The sequence below is a fragment of the Pithys albifrons genome, chromosome 8 (assembly GCF_047495875.1).
Source record: "Pithys albifrons albifrons isolate INPA30051 chromosome 8, PitAlb_v1, whole genome shotgun sequence".
Lineage (NCBI taxonomy): Eukaryota > Metazoa > Chordata > Aves > Passeriformes > Thamnophilidae > Pithys > Pithys albifrons.
Window position 1 is genome coordinate 33,934,569 of NC_092465.1, and position 22,965 is coordinate 33,957,533.

The window sequence follows — 22,965 nt, forward strand, 5'->3', positions numbered from 1 at the left end:
TCTTTCTCTGCATTTTGCAATGCAAAACAAATCCCCAGAAAGAAAGGTGTGTTTTTAATCTTCCTTCTTGACAGCTCAGGTACCAACTGAGAGCTTTAAAATACATTAATCTGACAAGGAGCATCACCAGACGCAGAGCTGAGAGGAAACTAGAACTGTGTTTAAACCCTCAAAGAAGCATAGGGTTTTGGGTTTTCCTGAAAAAAAATCTATTGGGATAAATAGTAATTTTCTTATTGTATAACAGAGCAAGTATATTAAAACTTCTGAAAGACATGAAAAAAAAGTTATTGAATGTAAAATTAATTCCCTTTGACAAACATCAAGAAAAAGCCGGCTCTCCAAATTTTCCCTGCCTGCAAAAGGAGGATGAATGTGCAAATTATTGCATAGACTTTAAAAGAAAAGCAATATAGTCTGCAATTTTAAAATTACCAAATTCAGTACTCTAAGAGGGTATGGCGAACACATTCAGTTGTTATGGTGAGATTTTCTAGGAAAATAATTGGATGAGACTCCATTTATATTTTTTATACACAAATATGTTATGTTTGATATACCAAACCTCCGAGGAAGTGGCTGAGACTGGGAAGCTGATGATCCCTGTGGTAGGTTTGTGGAAAGAGAAAATTTGAAATGGTTCTCATACAAACCCAAAAAAGAGCATCCAGAACCATTTATTTAATGGCTCCAGAAATTCCTATCAGATCCAAAACTCTGTCAAATATAGGCCACAGTGAATATCCCAAATTCAAAATCCAGACCTTGGCTTGAGATTTCTGAGCTGAACTTCACAGGCCAAAAACTTACTGACAGAGACTAGTTCAGGCTACAAAAACATATTCAGAGCAGCTCAACTAGATACAAATGTAGGGGAGGACACACAGTTTCAAGTTAAAGCAGTACCAATTTATTACTACTTTAATAGAACATTGACAAGGAAAACACAATTGTGACATCGTAAGAGAGTTGCACATCACTTACAGGAATCATTAATTCAGTTCCAGTGTCAGATGCTTCTGATGGTTCTGTGAAAAACAGTAACCATTTAATAAAAGCAAAAAATATATAGCTGAATTATCACGGAATGAAGACAAATATTTATAACAGAATCATGATGATTCATGTAGGTCCACGAAAGTACAGAAAAACTGGAACACACATAAAACATCTTGGGTCACCTGGTATGTCCATTTCTGATGAGCAGAAGCAATCCACTTCAGAGGAGCACTCACTGGGAGAACACCAGCAGGCCAGCTCACTACCCAGCTGAGTGAGCTCACACCCTCGTGAGGAATAGTTCAATTGCTGGGGTTGAAAAAACAAAAATTCAGTCACTACCGAGTCTTCCATTATTACCCATTTCTAAACAGGAAATAAATTCCATCTTTTATTTTAAAATACATTAAAAGAAGCTCCTTAAATCAGCTAACAAAGGGTACAATTTGCAACATTTCATTGCGTAGTGAAGGTTGAGTCTGTAAGGTCTCATTTCTCCTCCCCACTCTTTTTCCCACCTCTGCAATGCACCTCTGACATCACACTCTGTTTTTCCACAATGGCAGTGATGTTCTGCAGATCCTGTCCTCTGCTCCTAAATTCTGAATCCTGTCACCTAACCCTGCTGAGTGACCCAGCACTTAACTGAGTATTCCCAGACTCTTTTCCATCTAACACCCATGATCAGAAACGTACCACCACAAAACTGAATTTTGCCTCCCTATAAATTTAGGCCAGGATGATAAGATTAAAATGTCACCTTACTGCTTACCTGCACTAGGGCCAGCCCTGAAGGCTATCAAGAATTCCAGATAATGTGAGTACTTGGCATGATGGCTTTAGGATAAAATATGGACCTATTTTGCACATTATTTAAATGCCCTTACATTTTTTATTTCCACTGTTATTAAACTGTAATGAATTTATTTGTTTATGGAAGTGTGCACTGCATGTCTAGTACTGTTCTGTAATAGCTGGATTTAAAGCCAGCCTCTGATTTCTGTCCTAGACATCATTAAACAATTTATTTTCTGTGATAGGGGAATGTGCTCTTGGGCAAGAGCTCTCCATTAATATGAATTATTAACAATATGTATATACATGCATTATGGATTTAAAAGATGAAAAGAAAGTTTGCCAGTTACTCTATGGAGTTTTCTCCTACAAGGCCAATGAATTTCGGAGAGCTGTCTGCTGAATGGTCACACACAGGGAATCCCTGATGACCACTAGGATTTTGCTCACCCATTGTTTAAATTATATAAAATGCTTCAGAAAAAATGTCTGGTACAAATATCTGCTTATGCCTCCACTCCTTCTTCCCATTGCAAGGTAATGTTGTAAACCATCCGACAGCTCCCCAAATATCAACACTGCCTCGAAAGGGGTCTCAGCACTGTCATCAAAATGCATGCAGTTTTATTTTAAAATATCTTACAAAGAAAGATATTTTTGTAACTGCAGCATTTGAGAAAAATTGTGTCATATTTAGCTGTTCCTGCTGACGCATTTGCTTGCGATGTGTCGAATCGCATCCATCAGCCACATGAAGCTTCATAGCCCTGCGTGATAATGAAAAACGATGGGGAGAAGCAGCTTTGATACCGTATGTCACACTGTGACACAGCAGCAGAAAGAGCCCCAAACATTTAAATCTCAAATAAAACCTCTTAGACATGCAGCTGCTGTGGTCTCCATTCATGTTTCTCTGCAACTTTGCTCTCTCTGAAAAACATTCTAGTAGGTGTTTGCGCCTTCAACCTTTCCAGGTAATTAGTCCCTGAGCTACTGCAGGATTCAAACATCCCACTGCTCATGCTAATGCCCCACAATGCCGTGTCAGGAAATCCCATCACTTGCTACCCTGGGGTTAAAAAGAAATACCCTGCAAGGAGAATTGACTAAAAGGATATAGGGGAGTTCTTGAGATTAATTATCACTAAACTCCACAGGATTAAATAGAGTTTATTAAAATTGTCTTTAAAAACCTTTCCAGCAGTGCCCTCCTTCCACCTGGCCTCACTTGCATCTCGGTGTTGCTTTCCAGCTTGATGAATATTGTCAGGTTCAATCTCCCCAACCCCCTTATTTTTTTGCCTCAAAAAGTCCTTCTGTATTTTCCCCTAAAACCATTTTCTCTTCTCCTTCAAGAAATTTTTCAGACTGGCAATTACATAGTGCATTCTGCCCTATGTCCCATACAGAACTGCTCCACTCAACAACCTGCTGCCCAGAATTGAGCCCCCAGTACTGGACTGGTGACCTGGGACTGCTTTGCACTGATGCTATCTAAGGATATTTCATATTGTATGTAAAATATTATTATTGCTCTTATTCTTCATTATAAATTTCTTACCTTTGACAATTCCCTCACGATAGCTTTGTGATTGACATTCTGTATCTCATTCCAACACTTAGCTTCTATTTAATCTGCTTTTTACAACCTTAATATCATTTTGCCTTTTTTGTTAACCAGTAGCACGTTTATGGCCTACACTGTTTTGTGGAATCTAAACTACAAAGTACCTTATATTCTAGATTAGGCTTCCTCTTATGGCTCCAAACCAGACCTAGTCCCACCATAGGAACACAGTCCTGACTGACCTCTGCCATAGAAACCAAGGAAACCCAGCTGGAGACCAAAGCTGGGGCAGTTGCTGGGCACCAGAAGCAAAGCACCTGCACCCTGCAGGCCACACGTGCTCCCAGTACCCACCCATGCAGGAAGTGCACTGCCAGCAACAGAACAAAAGCAAGTTGCTCCACCCTGTTCTACCAAACTGCCTGGTCAAATGGACAGGCAATGATCACCTTTACCAGGAGAGAAGTGGAATCCACTCTCTTGCCCACACACTCGCTGGCTGGTTTCTTACATGAGCTCTCACTGCCAAAAGCCTGGAATGCAGAGAACTCAGCAGGTCTAGATCTCATGGACACTTAGTGAGACAGCAAAGCCCCTTGCTTTTTTACATGCTTTATTCACTTAAAAACCACTTTGCCCTAGTTGTTTCTATGCTTCTTTTAGACCAGTTTTAATCCATTCTGAAGTAGAAAAGAACTGAAATGGTCAGTGACTGTGGCACTCTCCACTTACAGTAACACCTCTGCCGGGAAGTACATAGTTAATCCTCCAACACTTTCCTCTGCACCCAGTTTTAAACTGGTGGTACTGGAAGAAAAGACCTTCTTTTTCATTTGTTCTGCTCCTGGAGAATGACAAGTTAATAGAAGGTGAGCATACAGTGCAGCTGTAGGTTGTGGCAGGGAGAGCAATGAGCTTATTTTGCACATGAAGGCTCATTCTAGTGAATAATATCTCCAGAGAGAAAAGGGACTTTATTAAGAGCAAATTGTATGCAGATCTTCTCTCACTATCCTGCTTTTTTTTGACACTGATGGATTGACAGACCAGCTAGAAAAGGGCATACTGAGGCAAACAGCACTGGTAATTTCAGTGGTAAAAAGATACAAAACAGAGCCAGCCAATAAAAAAAACAGGTGAAGAAATTTCATGCAACTTCCCTCCACCCTAGAGAGGAAAAGGGGGGTTCATTATACGATATCCAATTTTTTTCCCTCCCTTGTTATTCTGTGTCAATGTTCCTCTCTTCATTGTTTTCTTCCCTTCTGCTACGTACATTTCAAACAAGCTATTCCTACCACTACTTAGTGACAGGTGCAAAATTGTACCTAGGAAAAAAGAATCCTGAACCAGTAATGTGGCAGGTCTGTGCCAGCACACACCTGCATACCTGCATATGTATAAACACTGAAATGCAAGAAAACTTCTATTTCCAATTACAATTCCACAAGTAAAATTATTTAATTAGGCATTGGCCAATCCTCCTATCAGTATGTCATATAGTGATTGTCCCCTCTTTATTTCAACAGGCACTTCTAACACAAGAGAGGAGACTTTACTGTCAGTCACTGCAGTGACATAAAAGCCATTTATAGAAGCCATGCAAGAAGGTTTGGGTCAAATTACCAAGGCTGTTAAATGAGTTAAACTGCAAGAAGAAATTTGGACCTGACTTGGGCTTCACTTCCTCTGTACTCACAGCAGGGCAAATACACCAGTTTAAATGAACCTCTATTCAATTTCTTATGATACAAAAAGAGGATCTTGACTTTTTGAGGTAGAGCTTTCTATGTTTCAGCCTAATTCTTCCTCCAGGTTTCACTGGCCTATATCAAGGTAAGATTGCACTAGATATGTGAGGTGTTTCCTTGTAACATGCAGGATTTTGAATGTTCAGTGCTTACTTGCTGTTTCTCATCCATGAGAAAGGTACACAAATCCTACCCAGGTGATATAAAACAATGTATTTTCAAAAGTATTTTCCTGTTTGCTGATTCCTTTGAGAAAAAAACAAAACGAAAACAAAACAATTTCTGTTTAAAAATCTCATTCATACCAAACAAACACCACTGCTGATTTAACAGTAACCATCTTTAATTCTCATAAGTAATGCTATATCCACCATGGATTCACATTTGAAGCTTACTTAATTATTATGTTTTTCTCTACATGGATTTGCACATTTTCATCTTATCCCAGCAACTACTGATACATTATTTTACCTTATAGTGTATTAATGTAGTTCTTCTTACTGAAACTTCTAAATGAGCTTGTACAGGCAGAAAATCCATGATTTTCACTTATTGATTTTTTCTTTGGTATCAGAATAGAAGGCACAAGAATGTGTTTCAAAACACTGACAATACAAAACAGAGATTTTAAAGATATACCTTTATGATCATTTTTATCATCATTAATTATATAAATACCTCTACAACAAAGGAGGTAGAAGACTGATAAAAAACAGATTAATTTTTCTTTACTGGATTGTGCTCCTCATCATACCTTATGAAATTATTATTCAACTGAAAGCAGAAAGTATTAGGCAGTTTTAACAAATAAAGAGCCCTAATGCCCAAGGTAAAAATAAACCCTCAGTAATACTAATAGCAAAGTTTCCTTAGGCTCTATTGGTTTCAGAAGTGCACTAACAAGTAAAAATTTAGACTCAGGGTAGAAATTCTCCAAATCTTTTATAAAATCCATAAAATAGAACAGAAGCTTGAAGTAAAAATAAGAAGTCTTATAATTTTTAAAGTTGGTACACTAATTATTGCAGTTGAAAGTAATAAAAAAGCCTGGTTCATTTTCATAAATAGATAAATTCCAATAAACTCTGATAATCTTAGTCACAGAGAAACAGAAAAAGAGAATGCTTCACAGTGTTCCTGAAGCAAAGATGAAAAGGGAGGACATAAAATAATATAGAAAACCATGCCCACTGCAAACATTAAATCAAAGTGATATATAAAGTAATATACACATTTAGATAGTAAGCCATGTTAATTTAAAAATAACAAATAATCTTTATGCAGTAAAAATGTCTTTACTTTCAATAAAGAGAGTTACCATAGCAATGTAATTTTTTACAACTGGTAGGCATGTTGCATAAATATATGCATTGCTACATATATACAAGCCTTTAGGCAATGTACAGTAATGGAGATCAGGAAATGAATGTATGGAGTTTAGAACACGTAGACTATGAGCAAAATGGCAAAATGTGCAGTAGATAAAAATTTACCACCTTAGTTAAAGTAACTGTCCTCAAAATACATTCACGTGGTCATAACACACTGCCTCAGTCTGGGGAAGTTAAAATAACCCTTAGCATTGCACGAGGTTTGTTCATGTGCAGTGAGCCATGTTTGGGTGGTTACAAACGAAAGCCCACCAGAGTCAGAAGCTGTACACTGATTTACACCAGTGAAGAGTCTGGCCAACTGTACTTAATGCTGTATTTTAAACGCAGCATATCAAGTAAATGTTATCATAATGCCAAAGATGTATTTTGAGGAAAGTGCAGTTACAGAAAATGAATTTGTCAGAAAAATTATAGTCATGTCATAGGTTGTATAAGCAGCTTATTATCATGTAAAGAGAAATGGATGTTCCGATGGTCTTTTCAAGCCTTGTTTGAATATCATATCCAAATGACTACTTTGCAAGTGGAAACGTTTATGTAGTAATAAGAAGTTAACACTGCAAGTAAAGGACACCTTGTTTCATAACAATTTCATTGTTTTTTGATTACATCAAGTGAAAAAACCCACATTTTCACTCCATAATACTCCATACAAAGTGTTTCTTTCACCACTGTTTGTGATCAGCAGTTTCTCCATACACGACAACCTCTTACTCACTCTTGTAGAATCTGAAATCTAGTGAATTTCCCCCAGTAATTAACAGCTTGTATAGCTTCTACTTTGTGAAGGAAACCAAATAAATGATCTGATTCTTTCCATGTACTGGTAGCATTTTAAAAATTCTAACTACTTATAGACAAGAGAAACCGACAGTAATCCAGTTACTCAAAACTGTCATAACAATGGGATACAGTTACATTCCTTCACACCCAAAAGCTCCTCTAGACCATTATTGTATGGCTGATGTTACCTGAAAAACTCAATGTCCCCAGGAAGGTCAGTCTGGGCTGATTGCAACTTTCCAAGGACCAAAATAAAGGTATTCTTCTCATCTCAGTGAAACAGATTAACTTCTCAGGTATTTCTCTTGCAGAGCTGGTCTGGGAAATCACTTAACAAAATCCATAACCTCATTTAGGTTTAGGTCTGAAGGTCTAATTCTTGCCATTTGTGAATATCACTTTCACTGTTTACATTAGAAAGAAAGCCCAATAACTCTAAAAACTGGCCAGCTGGCGAGGACCATAGACACACTAGATCTGTGAGAATTTGTAAACTCAAAAGTAAATCTCTTAGATTTAACAAATTTGGTGGAATTTTTTAGAATGATAAACTCAATTATTTAGCATTTGCAATAGGTTTTGCTTATAAATTATTCTACCAATTTATGGAATAAAACTATACAATCTAAAATACCAGGAAAACATTAAAAAATAACTGTCTTTTTATAACTTACAACAAGTTATATATTTAATAATAAAACAGAAACTCAAAAGAATATTTTATTAGGTGATTTAATTTAGTGTGTTCAATTTTAAACTTCACTTGTGATTTATTTTTATACTGGTTTTGCTTTTACATATGAAGTCATACATACAAACAGTTCTAGCATTAAAGGCAATACCATATTAGTCCTTTATTTTAAGTAGTTTATACACTATTGAACAGCAATTACAGTAGATAATAAAGAACTGTGCAATGTCTTAAAACTGTTTAACAACTTAATATAGAAAAAAATAATTTATATTGTAAGAAAAAAGTAGATTTCAAAGCCGTTGGAACATTTTGTTGAAAAAAATGGGGACTTCCAAGTTAATAGGTGTGATTTTCAAATGAACACTGAAACTGAAAATTCTGAATTAGTGATTTTTAATCTCCCGCCAGAATGTGCAATCATATTTGTCCTATGTGGGTTCTTCAGTGTACTGTTATAAAATGAGAAGGATTTTGTCTTTGATGGGACACCAGAACCCAGAGGTGTGTTTGTGCTGACTCCTGCAGAGCAGGCAGAAATGCAGAAGCCAGCACAAATCAACCAAGGCAGCAGATGGAGCAGTCAGCACACACCCTCCCACTTCCAGCAGAGATTCCCGTGCTCAGCATCTGCTCCACACCTGTGCAAGACAGGAGGCAGTGGAGAGACACATGTCATGTAAGTATACTCTTGTAATAAAGGAGTATAAAGTCACTTATTTCTGTAATTTTCAGGTACCACATAAATAGAAATGGGCATTCGCCTGAAATTAGACCTACAGAAAATATACCTTCTTTATGGCATTACAGGATGCTCAGCAACACCCCACTCCATGCTGCAGTCTCAGGCAGGGGATCCAAGCTGCTCTCCAGGACCTGACTGCTCATCTGCTCTTTCTTACGCACTTTTTGCTTATTAATGTAGTTTAGCCCTTTACACCTGCAGAACATGGAAAACTTGAATAGCTGACTCTTGTAACATAGTGGCAAGATGTTGTTTGCTATAGTTTTAATGCAATATTGTGCTAAAATTTGCAATATTGATACTGATAAGTTCTAATGCTGTATGTGCAGAAAATAATATCCAGATATATGTGTTTTAGGATACAGTATCACTTTTCAAATGGTTAATGTCTGTAGCTATTAATATGTGATCTACATTAATAATACTTTGAATTTACTAGTCCTTCAGTTCAACTTTATATGATTTTATTATACTATATAAAAAGGTGAAATAAAGTAATTAATTGGGAAAGCTATCACCTATCTTTTATTATGGAGAGCCTACTACTAGTGCTAACCATTATGCTGGAAATCCTTAGCCTCACTCATATCATAACACTTCATTTTAACTCAAAGAGATGAGTCTATCTCCAAATGACTCCTGCTTTTATTCTGGACCATCACAGGCATAGCCTGATATATCTCGTGCTAAAGCTAATGAGAAGACTTCATTGGCTAAAGCTGGGCAGGGTTCAACAGCAATAAAAAGGCTGCAGAGGTAGGGAGAAGTCTCTGAAACACAGCTGGAAATACTGGCAGTCTAGTGTTACTTTAATTAGTCTCTATTCTATGTTTCTTTAGCAAAATGTTGCAGGAGACAAGAGGTTGAAATGCGTTAAGAATTTGTATCAAAGCCTGCTGGGTTTTCCATGCAAAGCTCTTCCTAACCTCCCCTTTCTCATTTCACAGGCAGCAAGGTCCTCCCCTCCAACAGATCCACCCCCCTGAGGGCCATGTGCCAGCACACAAAGCACACTGAGTGCAACTAAGACCTTGCTGCTACAAGCAACATTCCCTTGAAGTCAAACTGCCATCAATGTTATCCTTTCTTTCCCCCATCACCGATGTTATATTTGTTACATTGTCTTCTTGTGGTTTAGTATGAAAGGGATTAGCTCCACCAGTCAGCAGTTTGTGCACACACCACAAGCAGGCAAAATTTGTCATAGTGACATCAAACCACTAACAAAACACATCTATTACCCTTTCTCTCTGGCTTGGTAAGACACCTGCCCTCCAGGTATTGGCCTCTGAGCTTCCCTGATAAATCATTGACATGTGGGAAACCTGATTATCCCAACATAGCAGGGGTAAAATATGCCATTCAGCTGCAGAAGGACATGGAAGAACAATATCCATGAGGCTTATAATGAAAGATTTTTGATAAGTAGTTAACAAAAATTTATTGCAAGAGATAGTTTATCACTAGATTTACAGTTTCAGAGAACATAGTACAAAACATAGTGCATCAGCTTTGTCTAAACATTAAATAGGTGCAAATACACAAAGATAAAAAACCAAAAAGTGAATACAACATAAGTTATAGAACTATAAATATATTTTATATACATTATACATATTCTAAGACATTTTCACATATATATATATAGTTCATAATTAGTATCAGACTATTCAGTGCTTTATAGTACAAGTCTGAACTTGCCATGAATGTTTGCATCATTATACTTACAGTAAATGCTTCCCAAGGAACGAGGAATTGGAACTAGTTTAGATCATAGAACTGTTTTGCAAAGCTAAGGGAACTGTAGAAACAGCAGGATCGCTTAGCTAAAAGCTCCTTCCCCCAAGTCCCCTCCCTGTCCTAAAAGAGAGGCTGGAGGGGGATAACAGCTGGGTGTGGGGACAGCAGGGATGGGAAGACGGTGTGTGGCAGTGGGGGAAACGCCAGCTGGGTCGGGTGTAGGATCGAGGGCGGCAGCAGCGGCAGGTGCGGCGGGGCCACAAAGGTGGCGTGGCCCGGGCAAAGCCTCGGTCCCACCGGCAGATGAGGTAAAGGTGCTCTGGAAAGAGCTGGGACCTGCGAGAGGAACTGCTGGTGGGGCTGGAGAACCTTCAGCGTGCCGGCGGCGGCGGCAGCAGCGTGCTGCTGTAGGACCGTGTGGTGGATGGTGGTAACGGAGGTAGAACACAGCGGCGGCTGCAGGGGTAAGGGCTGCAGCGGGGAACTCGGGGGCTGGATTGCCGCAGGTGGGAAGGCGAACTTCACCTTGTTGGACAGCACGCTTTGTGGCATGATCTGCTGATACGCCTCCGATGGGAGTTCTTTGAATTTTTCGTGGTTATCAGGAGGGAATATCAATGTCTGATCAGGCAGGGGGAAGGGGGCTATTAACTGCTCGGTAGTCAAAAAGGTGTGACGGTTTACATGTGCTTCTTTAAACGGCAAGGGTGGCGGGCTGCTAAATATGCCAGGATTACACTGTACCCATTCACTGGTCACCTCACTCATTTTCTCGTGTGGGAGAGACTCAGCCAACTCATAATGACAAAGATAGGATTTAGGAGGAGCTTGTTCCAAATGTCTGTTGGGGAGAGGAACTTTGTAATGAGCTTGATTTTCTCGACTGGTGACATTTTCTTTCTTCTTTTCACCTTGTGAAACATCCTCTGTGCCAGTGGCTGCTGGAGCACTGTGCTCAGAAACACAAGCAGCAGAGCCTGCAATGACATCAGAAAACGTACTCGGTGCATTCTCCACCATTGCACACACCAGTTTATCATTTTCTGGCACGTGTGAACTACAAGTTTCTACAGGTGACTTGCTTTCCTCCAGCTCCATTGTTTCAACCTCATTTTTTGCATAATCAGCTTTGGGATCTGCATTAGTTTCCTCTAGATTGTCTTGAGTCAATAAGTCCCCCAAAATTTTTAATGTAGAATTTGCAGAATTTTCTTTGGAAGGTCCAGAGGTCTCACTTCTTGCATTCCTGCCAAGGAAAACATGATGGATTCTAGTTTTCCTTCTCTTGTGTTTCCCTCTTGCCTTGTGATAAGTAACTAAAGCAGGTGCTTGCCTTAGACATTCCTGCGCTGATAATGTCTGTCCACATGAGCTCTCATCTGATGAAGAGGAATCGGTGTGCTGTCTCCGCTTGCGGTGGCATTTTTCAGGTTCATCTATCAGAACACTATAACCTCTCTTTATGGACTGGTTTTGATTCAGACCCTTCTCCTCACTGCATTGTCCTAAACATTTATGCTCTGGGCTACAGCTTGACCTTCTGACTTTCCTGCTACAACATGTCTTAGAGTGCCTTAGGCTGTCCCTCCTGGAACTCGGAGCCAGCTTTGCCTGCCTCCGAGAGCTTGCTTTGCTCTTTCTGTGCAGTCGTTTACAACCATGGTGTTGATCGCTACTTTTTGCACTCCAAAAGTCACACCAGTGTCTGTCCCAGTATATGTGATCTGATGCAGACATGACTCTCTTATGACTATTTTCAATGTGAAGCTTTGGATGCAACTGCCGTATCTCACCTGCAGTTAACCAGATATTCCCTGCATCGTGTCTGCACTTCTCGGCATTATTCTGGAGGTGCTGGTATTTATTTTCATCTCTGTAAGTAATTTCTTTTTCAGTTACTGAAGACATCACCATTTCTGCTGCTGCTATGTCCCCACAGTGATGAAGATGACAGTGACATAATTTTCTTCTTCTTTTCCTTTTTCTGCTTTTGTGAAGCCATTTTTCATGACTTTCTTTGATCCAGACTCTGTTATATTTCTCATCTATCACAGTGTTTTGTGGTAAGTGGTTTTTAGATATGTGATACTTTTCTATATTTCTAATCCTGAATGACTCATCCAAGGACACTTTGTTTTGATTTTTTGCAAGGTCACACTTTCTGAAAAGGGAAACATCATTTATAACAGGTATTGTGTGGTTGCATACATGTTTATTCACTTCTGCTTCATAATCACCACACTCTGAAGTAGGTTTATTTGTAAAATCCAAGCCTAAGATATGGTTAGATTCAGTTTTATGGTGCAAATGAGGTATGTTTGGTTGGTCCTTGGGCTTTTCTTGACTGTCACTTGCTTTTGATAATTTAAAATCAAAATATAAAGGATTACAGCTATAAGAAATTGATGGGTCTGTACTTGTGTAAATTAACATTTCTGATGGCCACTGCAGAATATTTGATCCATATTTGCTAAGAACAGGAACAAAAGGTTGACAAGGTCTCTTGCGCATGTCTGTTTTGCTTTTTGGGGCTCCACTACTACCTTCTTCAGATGGTGATGGAACTACTGCATCTGTCCCCACATCTTTTATTTCCATTTCAGTTGTGCATGGATCACTGTGCCCATCTTTGTTGCTTTCATCTGCAACATCCTGCAGAGATAAACAATTCTCCACAACCTCCTGCACAAGAGCCCTGTTTGCCTGCAGCTCGTACTCGCTGTTGTCCAGAGGCAGGACCTGAGCACTGTCCACAGCCACAGGCAGTGTTTGGTCCAGTGAGTCAGCTGCACTTACATCCATACCACAGCCATCTATGTCCAAGGACACCAGTTGCTTTGAGTGGGGCAGAACAGGAGTTAATGAGGGACTCTCCAGCCCCCTGCTTTCTTCACTGGCCAGCTCTTTTGGCTCCTGAGCTTCAGGAGCTTCTGCTGTGTCTGTGCATTTTTCCACCAGTGGATGAAAACAGTTATGCTTCTCCTCAGAACATACAACTATTTCTGCTGCTGAAGAAGGCTGAAGGTTACCTGTTCCTGGAACAAACCTACTCCTTCTGCTAAATCCGTGCTCCACAGATGTTTCATCATTATATTCATAGAAAACGGCAGCCGAAGACTCCAGTTTGACTGCTGCTTTCTTAGGAAAAGCAAAGGAGAACCCAACTCTATGTCCTTGAGCTCCTTGAACCTGATCTCCACATTTGTTAGCATTGGATTTATTACCACACGGATCCCTTGGAGTGGAAGAAATAACAGAAGCAATATCTCTACAGTTCTGCGCATTGTGCATTAATGTAGAGCTGAAATCCTGGCTGTTGGCAGAATCTATGGCAGCGCTTTTTGGAATATCACTGCAGTCATCTTGCACAGTCACTGTAGTGGATTTGAACATAGGGCCACTTCCAGGAGCACTAGGAAGGAAAACAAAACTATTTGAATCAGTACCTTTCAGAGAACTGTTGACAGAAACATGGTATTACACTGGTATCTAAGAGAGTTTTTCAAGGAAAGACAGGGAATCTGTTGTTATGTAGATTTAGAATTTTGGGAAAAATGCCATCTAGCAATGTTATTTTATAATACCATCAGTTAACCAGTATTAGAAAAAAAAAGGAAGTAAATATTATGCCCTCACTCCTTCATGTGAAGATATCAGCTGAAGGACCAATAATCCAGCAAAGTAGTTAACTTTTCCTAGACACGCTGCTGGCCAAATAAGAGACTGTATATCTCCCTAAAAATTTTGCTTTTCATCCCAGTAGACCATCATGGTTACACCACTTGTTACTACAAGTAGCAGAGGTTCTACCTTCCTTTCTGCAACAAAATATATTAAAACAGAGAACACCTCATAGAGCACTTTCCTCTTAGTCATCATTTCAGTGACTGCTGTTCTGCCCACAGGCAATCCCCCAGCAGCTCCCATCCTATTTGTGTTCACAGACCAAACTATCACCATCTCAGCAATTTCTTTCATGGAAAAATAAAACTGGGGAGAGTATTTCAGCTGACAGTAGTGAAGTAAGTGATTCATCGCTCTTGAGAAAAAATTTATCACTGTCTGCTTCTGTTCCTCATTTCATGTCCTCTTCCCATCTGTTCTATTTGACTTAATAGGAAGGAAAGGCAACAGCAAAAACTGTTTAAGCTGCCAATTTTCCAGGATCCACAGGAACTGCCCATCACTAGGAGTAATGAACCTATGTTAAAACAATTTGTTTGTGTGTTTTAACCAAATTATTCTGTGTTACAGTGCAGAGCAATACTAGATGAGGAGTCACTCAGAAAACCTACAAGTGTCATTTAGGGCCCCAAGAAGTGTGGAGATAAAGAATAATGACTGGGTCTAGAAATTAAGGTAGAGGTATTACAAGAAAGGAATTATTCATGAGAATTCCTGCATTTCCAAGTTCTTCATAAATTTATAATATTTATTAGAAACCCCACACAAATCCTCTCTTTAACAAAATAAAATGGTGACTTCTACAAAACTAGAATAAACTAGTTTAAAAAAATCCTCTGTGTCTCTGTATCACACTTCTAATGATCCAAAGTGGTAGTAAACAGCAATTATTAGCTAGAAAATTAAAGTTCAGATAGAAATTCTCCCTCAGGAACTAGAAAAAAGTTATTAAAAAAATTCCAGAAACAAGAAAAGCTTGCAAATCTGTGCTTCACTAGTATAGAATTAGGGAAACAGTAAGTTCTTTCCTCTTTCTCCTGAAATATGCTCAATTCAGATTTTGGAGCATGTTTATGGAGAATAATATATAATATACTCAAGTATTAAATTTGGACAGTTAAACCACTGATGGAGGAGAAAGAGTCTCTACATGAATTAAAAATAAAGATTAAAAAATTTATATGTCACACTGCTCGTGCCAAACCGATCTCACAATGTCCCATCCACCTGCTCAGACAGACTTTGTTTCAGCATGCTGCCCACCATCCAAACTAGAGAAAAAGAGACTATTTCTGAACAAGAGCTGCAACTTGGTTGGACTTCTCTGTGAGTTCATCTGGCGAGGCAAGGACTGCATAAATAGAAAACATTTGCACTTGAGCATCCACCTTTTCTTTTTCCCCCCTAGAGATTACACTGTGATGAGTACATATATTTTCAGTGGCTTAACAGTGTCAGAAATGTTTCATATTTGAGAATTTAGTCATAACTAGCAAGCTCAATATTAATTTCAACAGTATGTTCAGATGCAATAGTCAACTGTGTGAGTAGCAAGGAGTCACTTTTGCAGAGGGAGGCAAACACTCTTGAGCTGGGGAAAAAGATCACTTACCTCTTAAAATACAAAATCCAGCCACAGAATTTTAAAGCTAGATTTCTGGATGCTTTCCCAGGCAAGCATTTTGAAAACTAAATCATAGAGATCTGTTACATCCTAGAGAGACAGACGGTGTTCCTCACCTCATCAATGAAGTAGTGTCAGCCTGCAAATGCATGCCCTAGTTCACTCAGCTTTCAGCCAATGTGCCTGGTTTTATGAAATATATATGAAACACATCTTTTTTTAAACTAAAAATACGTGGTATTTTAGCTCTGCTGAAAAAGCAACGTTAAACATTCATTTCAGCACCCGGTGTGAATCAAACACTGTACACACACTGCTTCCAAAACGCCATAAAAACACGTGTGTGGGGCTTCAGCCAAGGGACTGCAAAATCCTGCATCCCACAGCACCAGCTAACAGTGGAAGGCTTATTTTAAAATATTTTTTATGTTTCAGCTGCTATGTACTTACCACGTTCTCTCTCTCCTTAGCTCAGCTAGCTTGTGCAAACGTTGAAGGGCTTTTTCCTGTTTTCTTTCATCTTTTCGTGACTTAGACGCTACATTTCGTGCAAACTCCCTCTGTTTCAGTTCCTTCAGTCTCTGCAAGAAACAGTCATATAATGCACATAAAAACCCCAGGGATGAGAAACATTTACACTGACAGTTACTCGCTGGTAAGTGCTTGTGGCACGAATTATTTTTGAACCTAACCAAAGTGACCCATTCAATAAATTTAAGCATTTCAAGGAAGTAACCAAGATACATAGAGATGCTAGAGATAGGCTAGCTAGGTTAGAAATAACCTAGAAAATATTACTGTAGCTTTTGTGATGATGTGGACCATCCTCAGTAGGATGCAGCAATGTTCACCCAGAATTTTGCTTATGACTTTTCCCTAAAACCTTCCTTACAATTTAATTGCTTTTCGAGATATCAATAAAAAATGAGACCACCTCAGGAACTTTTCTGCAAAGCCACCTGACGACCCCCATACGATATCAAATCTTGAATTTTTCTGTCTGAGGTGATGGCATCGCATTTGGCACTGCTGCACTGTAGGAGGTCCCTGTCAGCCCTTTTCCCCAGCTTACCAAGGTCCCTCTGGACCTTCCTCGTCATGTTATCAGCAAGCTAACATCAGCAAAGCTCCTCAAAGCATGCTGTCCTGCCATCCAGGTCACTGTTAAAGATGTTAAAGGGTCCTGTCCCAGCAGAGATCCCTAAGGGATGTAATGGTCAGAAAAGTCTTGTACTTTGAAATGGGAAGATTGTCGCTTTGAAGGAGCTTGTGCTTCCTGCTTTTGCTGGAGTCTGGCACAGCAGTTAAGCAGATACTGAGGGTTAATCCAAAATCTCATATGATTTTATCTCCAGCCTGTTTCTTTGGAGGGAAATGAAAGTACATAGCTCTGACTCTCCACATGAAAAGGGAATATCATTTTCTTTATATCACAGAAAGACAATATGCAGAGACCTCACTAATTCTTCATGTCTTGTTTGGTGCAGTAGGTCCCAAACCCCATCGAAGCTCAGTGTGTCCTGATTTTGGCTCACAGTCAGATGACATCATCTTATGAGACTGTAATCTCTTGATTCTGGGAAGAAACCAGTAACCTGACCCTGTTGGGATGATGACTGGCCAGGAACAGGGGCCACACTGATTTCTAAAAGCAGTAATTCTAACTTTAAATTGTTTGAGGGGTATCAAGTGCTTTGCTTACTACTGATGGCACGTTATAAATACACTTGCAGAACTCTACCAGTACTGTTCTCCTGCTCCTTCTCATTTATTTTATTTCACTCCTTTTGTGAATTTCTATTTCCTGTATTCACAAAAAAAAATACCTCTCACATGCTATCATTCACTTTTTCACTGAGAGGGTGGTCAGGCACTGGGAAGTGGTCACAACACTACGCCTGACAACAGCTGAAGAAGCCCTGGACAATGCTCTTGGTCACATGGTTCAGTTTTAGGTAGTTCTGCAAGGGGCAGGGAGCTGGACTCAATGATCTTTATGGATCCCATCCAGCTTGAGACACTCTGTGATTCATTTACACACTGAATTCATCTTTGCCATTTTGGGTGATGCCAACACTATGTTGGCAGTCCATTTAATGGCAAGAAATAAATATGGAGAAACATGCTGAGAAAGCAAACTTTCAGAAAAAGGAATAATACTCTCTGTTTTCAATTTTTGCATTCTTTTCCAAACAACTGGATGTCCTTGAAAGAGAGAAATAATCTGAAATGTAATCACTTCTAGCACTTATATTTCCTAGTTATCAAAATTTGCTTTATTCTGTTAACACAGAATAAGGCTATAAATACACTCAAAATTAGACATATGGTAACATTTTTCACAGAAAAAGAATACTTGAAACATGGAGCAACCTTGCAGAACATTTCTTAGCCCTGTGCACTCCTGTTTTCCTAAAGATAGCATAATATTGACCCTGCCTCCCAATAGCCACTCATGAAATCTGAAGTACCTCATTTCATAGGCAACTTCTGAATACTCAGAATGTGAGAGAAGGGATAAAGTTTGCTGCTTTCCCTCCCCACCTTCAGCCCTTTGCACTTAAAGAGAGGATTTCATTGCGTCTTTCATTTTCCAGGTTTCAGTCCCCTGCAATGCTTGGAGACAGAAGTATGTGATAAAGAAAGAGAAGAAAAGAAAGATAGAGTGCTTTCTCAGAAGGCTAAAAAGGAGCAGCTGAGGTGTATACGAATCCATAATCACCTCCCAGCAGCAGTACTTTTCGGCAATTATTGAGATGATTATAATGAGTGATTTGATTCTGACCAGATTCTGACCCCTTTTACTCTCACTGCTGAGTGTTAGCAGGACTCCACACTCTCAGGAGTGCTGAAGTTAACACAGCTCCATGCTTCACTGTGTGAATAAGGTCTTGCTCACAGCGAATAGGGATGATGTTGGCAAAGGAATTTTGTGATCTTGGAGGCAGAGGAGATGCATTTCATGCCTATTGTTGCTAAATCATTCCACCAATCTGAGCCTCTCGACAGCCCCACCAGTCCTTATCTGCTTAGCACATAGCAGGGAGGAACCATTCACAATTTTTAGGTTATTAAATTTTTCTCCCTGGGTGGCTACAAGTAGGTGGCAATGTGTAAGACAGAGGAGTGTGGCATGAGTTTTGTGTGCACAGCCTTCATTTTGGACTGCCTGCTCTTCTCTTCTGGAGACCTACTTGTTCCAGACTCCCCTTCTGTCAGACCTCCTGTCAATACACTGTCCTTGTCCTGTATGGAAAACTGCTCTTAGCAGAAAATAAACTACTTATACAACATGCTTTGAGGTTTTGTTCCCCTTACAACTGGTATCTCAATCTTTTTCAGGGACAGCTTTAACAATCTGCAAGGACTGTATTTTGGTAACTCCTGAGGATTTTATTCTGCAAATACATATGTCTAAGTGGAATTTTTCTTAGTTGTAAACCCTACAAAACTATCATGACCTGCATTCCCTTACTGCATTTGGTCATGCGAAGGATTGCTGGCACTTCATTTATGCAGCCCAATTTGTTGGTTTCACCTGAATTATGCAAATAAAAATGAGATTCTATCCAATTATACATATAACACCATTAGTCCATGCATTCTGAGCCTCAGAAGGATGCCCCAAAAGTTGTTCAAACTAAACAGCAGCACTAAAAACAAAGTGTGACTTATTCCTACAGAACATCTTTTTCTTAATGTTCTTCTGCCTTTCCAGGTGGCAGAGCTATTCACTAATGATAATGTCAATACCTAGTTTAATGCCTGCTATGTTTGGTTTCTTCCATGCATCAGTAAGCAAATAATTAGCAGCCAGACATACAGTATTGGATTCCCTTCTGTACTTTGCTCTGCTTACAAACCAGCTGAAAATGTGTGAGACCCAGTAAGCAGAGTTCAACAAACAGTTCACAATGAATAATTAAATGACATTTCCCCAAGAGACCTAAATGCCTTCATCATTATCCTCATACACTGTGTTGCCACTTTGTAGGTGCAGAGCACAAACCACCGTCAGTTTGCAAATGACTTCACATGGCCATCAGCGACTGGAAGCCTGACCCTGATTCTCGAGCTCTGCAATGTGATCCTGCAACTGGGCTGCTTTCACTGGGGCAGAAGCTGCATTATTTTAACCAGTCTAGTGGTAACACCAGCCTTGAAGCAGAATTATTGCACATTTTAAAAATTCAGCCACTGCACACCCAGTACAATGCACTGAGCTGAGGTTTGTGAGTCCAGATGAAAAGGAAGTGTTTACAGGCTACTTTGTACCCATTCACAGATGAAACTATACATGAGATGACCATATAAAGTCAAAACTCAGGTGTGGCTGCATTTCACTCAGAGGCATAAGGCTGTGGTATTCCCAGACTTGCTGTGGAAAATAACCATCAGAAAAATCAAAGGAATTCTAAGTGGACTTCCAAGAGGATCCCATTTCTGGTCACTTCACCTTGGTCTTCATTTCTCCATTTACCACATTAGACAGATCATTTCAGCACAGTGATTTCAAAAAGTTTCCTAATTCTGCCTTGCATTTTATACGATAGGAACCACAAGCCCAGATCCTGCTGCCAGAGAGAGGTGCCTGAAAATCTCCCTGGATCAGAGCCTCTCAAAAACAAAGACACATTTTTTCATTAAATGCACTTCTTACATCATTATTACAAGCCTTTTGCCACCTTGCAAAGCATCTGCTGGGCTTTAGGGTTTTTTATGACTCAAGATTTAAGCACTGGTAACAACAGCACTTAAAACTAATGGGCCTTCAAAACACAAAGACATTAATTAATAAATATGCCCAGGACAGCAAACGCACCTAAAGGCTCAATAGTGAAACACAATGTACCTGAATAATATGATACCAGCTGATAAAACGAGGGTGGAAAAATCCAGTCTCAAACGATTTTATATCTTTGAATGTATAATTTAATGTTATCAGAACTGACTCTGAAGAAAAGCAATGAAACTTTTAACCAAGTTTGTGAAACTGAAGGGGAAATCATAATGTTAGAAACAGAACTGGTGGTTTTGCTGAAGCTAAAGGAACTGTATTGATAAGAGAATGGGGGGAGGAGGTAGTTAAGTTTTCCAATGTTTTGTCACACCTTTGGAGGGGAGGTGGGAGTCTTGGGCAGGTAGGCTGACCAGGCCAGACTTTGAGCCTTCTAGTACTGACCAATAGGGTTGGAGGCAGGGACTTTTCCATGTGGGAGAGGGTATAAAAAGTTCTGTTTCTTTTTGTTCTGTGTCTGTGTCATAGGCCGGAGGCACACACCCGATTCAGCTGAATTTGTTAAACAAGGTTTAGTTTTGCTTCAACAACTTTGTCCCCTCTAAATTTTATTAGTAAATTTGAGCATTTCTCACAATAACAAGCATGTGAATTGATATAGGCTCTCACCGTAGCCTTAATATCTCACATAAAAACCTGCCATCCTCCCAGCACAAAGGTATCATCTAAGGACTGCTTATGCAGAGAGGCTCTCAACACACTAGCCTTGCAAAGCTTATCTAGGAACAACTTTAATAGGGTCAAGAACCAATAGGAACAGTTTTATAATAGCAGGAGTCAGAAAGATGCCTATCAGGGGATTTCAGGGCAGTGCAGTTCAGCTATTATTATGCTAATTCTCTTTTGACCTTAGATTAACAATTAAATTACGTGGATTTTTACAATGCTGAAAATATGTAGACCATAAATTCATTTTCTGATCAATGAAAGTATAAAATTACAGAATTTAACAGCCATGACATCAAATTTTGCTGCTTTATTGTCTTTTTATTTTATCAGGAAAAATGACTGTATTCCCAGTAGTCACTAAATCATTAATTTATGTGACTGTTAGCTTTTGAAGATAACTCACCACAATAAAACTTCCTTTTCTTGCTACCTAGCGAGTAGATACTCAAAGCTGCAGAGTTTGGTGACCAACCTGCCAGAGCAGAGCAAGGCACAAACCTGCTCCTGGTCCACCTGCCCAGCCAGTGACAGACTGGGACCATGAAGACATGGAATATTCAGTCCTACATCTGCATCTCAAGTCCAGAAGGAGCTTGCCCAGCTCCTATGCTTTCTGTAACTCCATTTGCACCCTGAAAGGAGCTGGAAGTCCACCACAGTTCCTTCCTGCCCTTCAAAAATTTGCTAAGTAACTAAACATAGGCAACACACGTTGTTATTTTTTTAAAAATCTGTATTACATGTAATGAGTATTAATGAGTATTTCTTAGCTGCCAAGTGACTATTCTAGAAGCTGTGCATGTTCCCCTGTCTCTCAATACTGTACAAGTGCTGTGGATATACTCCCTGTTAACTGAGATAGTTTATTGCTTCTTTATGTGAATTATGGTATGACAAACACAGTGACAACATACTCATTAGATAAACACTTGTCACACCAAACCAAGTTAGTATCTTTCACAAAGAGGACTGAGCATAATCAATCATAAATAATAACTGTATAGATCACAGCTCCTGTAACACCTGTAAATGCTCAATTGGGGAATGAAACATGCCATTTAAAGCAGAAAACATTGCTTTCCAAGATGTAGAATACATGTACTTTCCTTCTGTCTTTGGAGGCTTGTGAAGGCATATATATATATATATCTTTATCATATCTCTATATCTATCTATCTATCTATCTATCTATCTATCTATCTATCTATCTATCTATCTATCTATCTCTGGAGACTCCTGCACTTCACTCAGTACAACAGGGCAGCATCTCTTCCCTTGCGCTCTGGTCTGCATTCTACCTACTTTTCATGACAGTATCTTTCATATTATTTAGGAAAAAAAAATTCCTTCCTTTGTAAAGATGGTAGAAGAAATTAAAGCTGCAAGAAAAAGATACTATAATTGCACAAGTACTTACCCTGTTAGTACTACAGGCCTTCCCTAGCAGAAAGTATAGTAGGCCAGTTATTCCAAAAGACAGGAGAAACGTTAACATTTTTCAATGAAATCAGAAGTTCAAGCATCCAAATAAGTAGGCTAAGGAAGAAATTATTAGATTCTTTTTCTGTTTTTACACTGATACCATGGAATTAATTGCTATAATATGTTCCTGAAACAGAAGAGGAACAGGAGAGTAATTTTAATAGCAGACTACAACCACCTGATTGGGAGTTGCTAACCAGTGTCAGGGAAAGCCTCCTATTGGGATAGTGTGGCACCAGAATG

The 22,965-nt window shown here is 39.3% G+C and overlaps 1 protein-coding gene across 2 annotated transcripts in view; it reads right to left on the minus strand.

Moving 5' to 3' along the window:
• Window positions 1–8,040: 8,040 nt before the first annotated feature.
• ZNF804A (zinc finger protein 804A) overlaps window positions 8,041–22,965 on the minus strand; it is a 156,035-nt gene continuing 141,110 nt past the window's right edge. For both annotated transcript variants that reach the window (XM_071562743.1, XM_071562744.1), the window contains exons 3-4: window positions 16,224–16,354; window positions 8,041–13,877 (exon numbers count right to left, since the gene is read on the minus strand). In XM_071562743.1, the coding sequence (XP_071418844.1) occupies window positions 10,586–13,877; window positions 16,224–16,354 (3,423 nt within the window). In that variant the 3' untranslated portion in view covers window positions 8,041–10,585. The remainder of the gene's footprint in view (window positions 13,878–16,223; window positions 16,355–22,965) is intronic.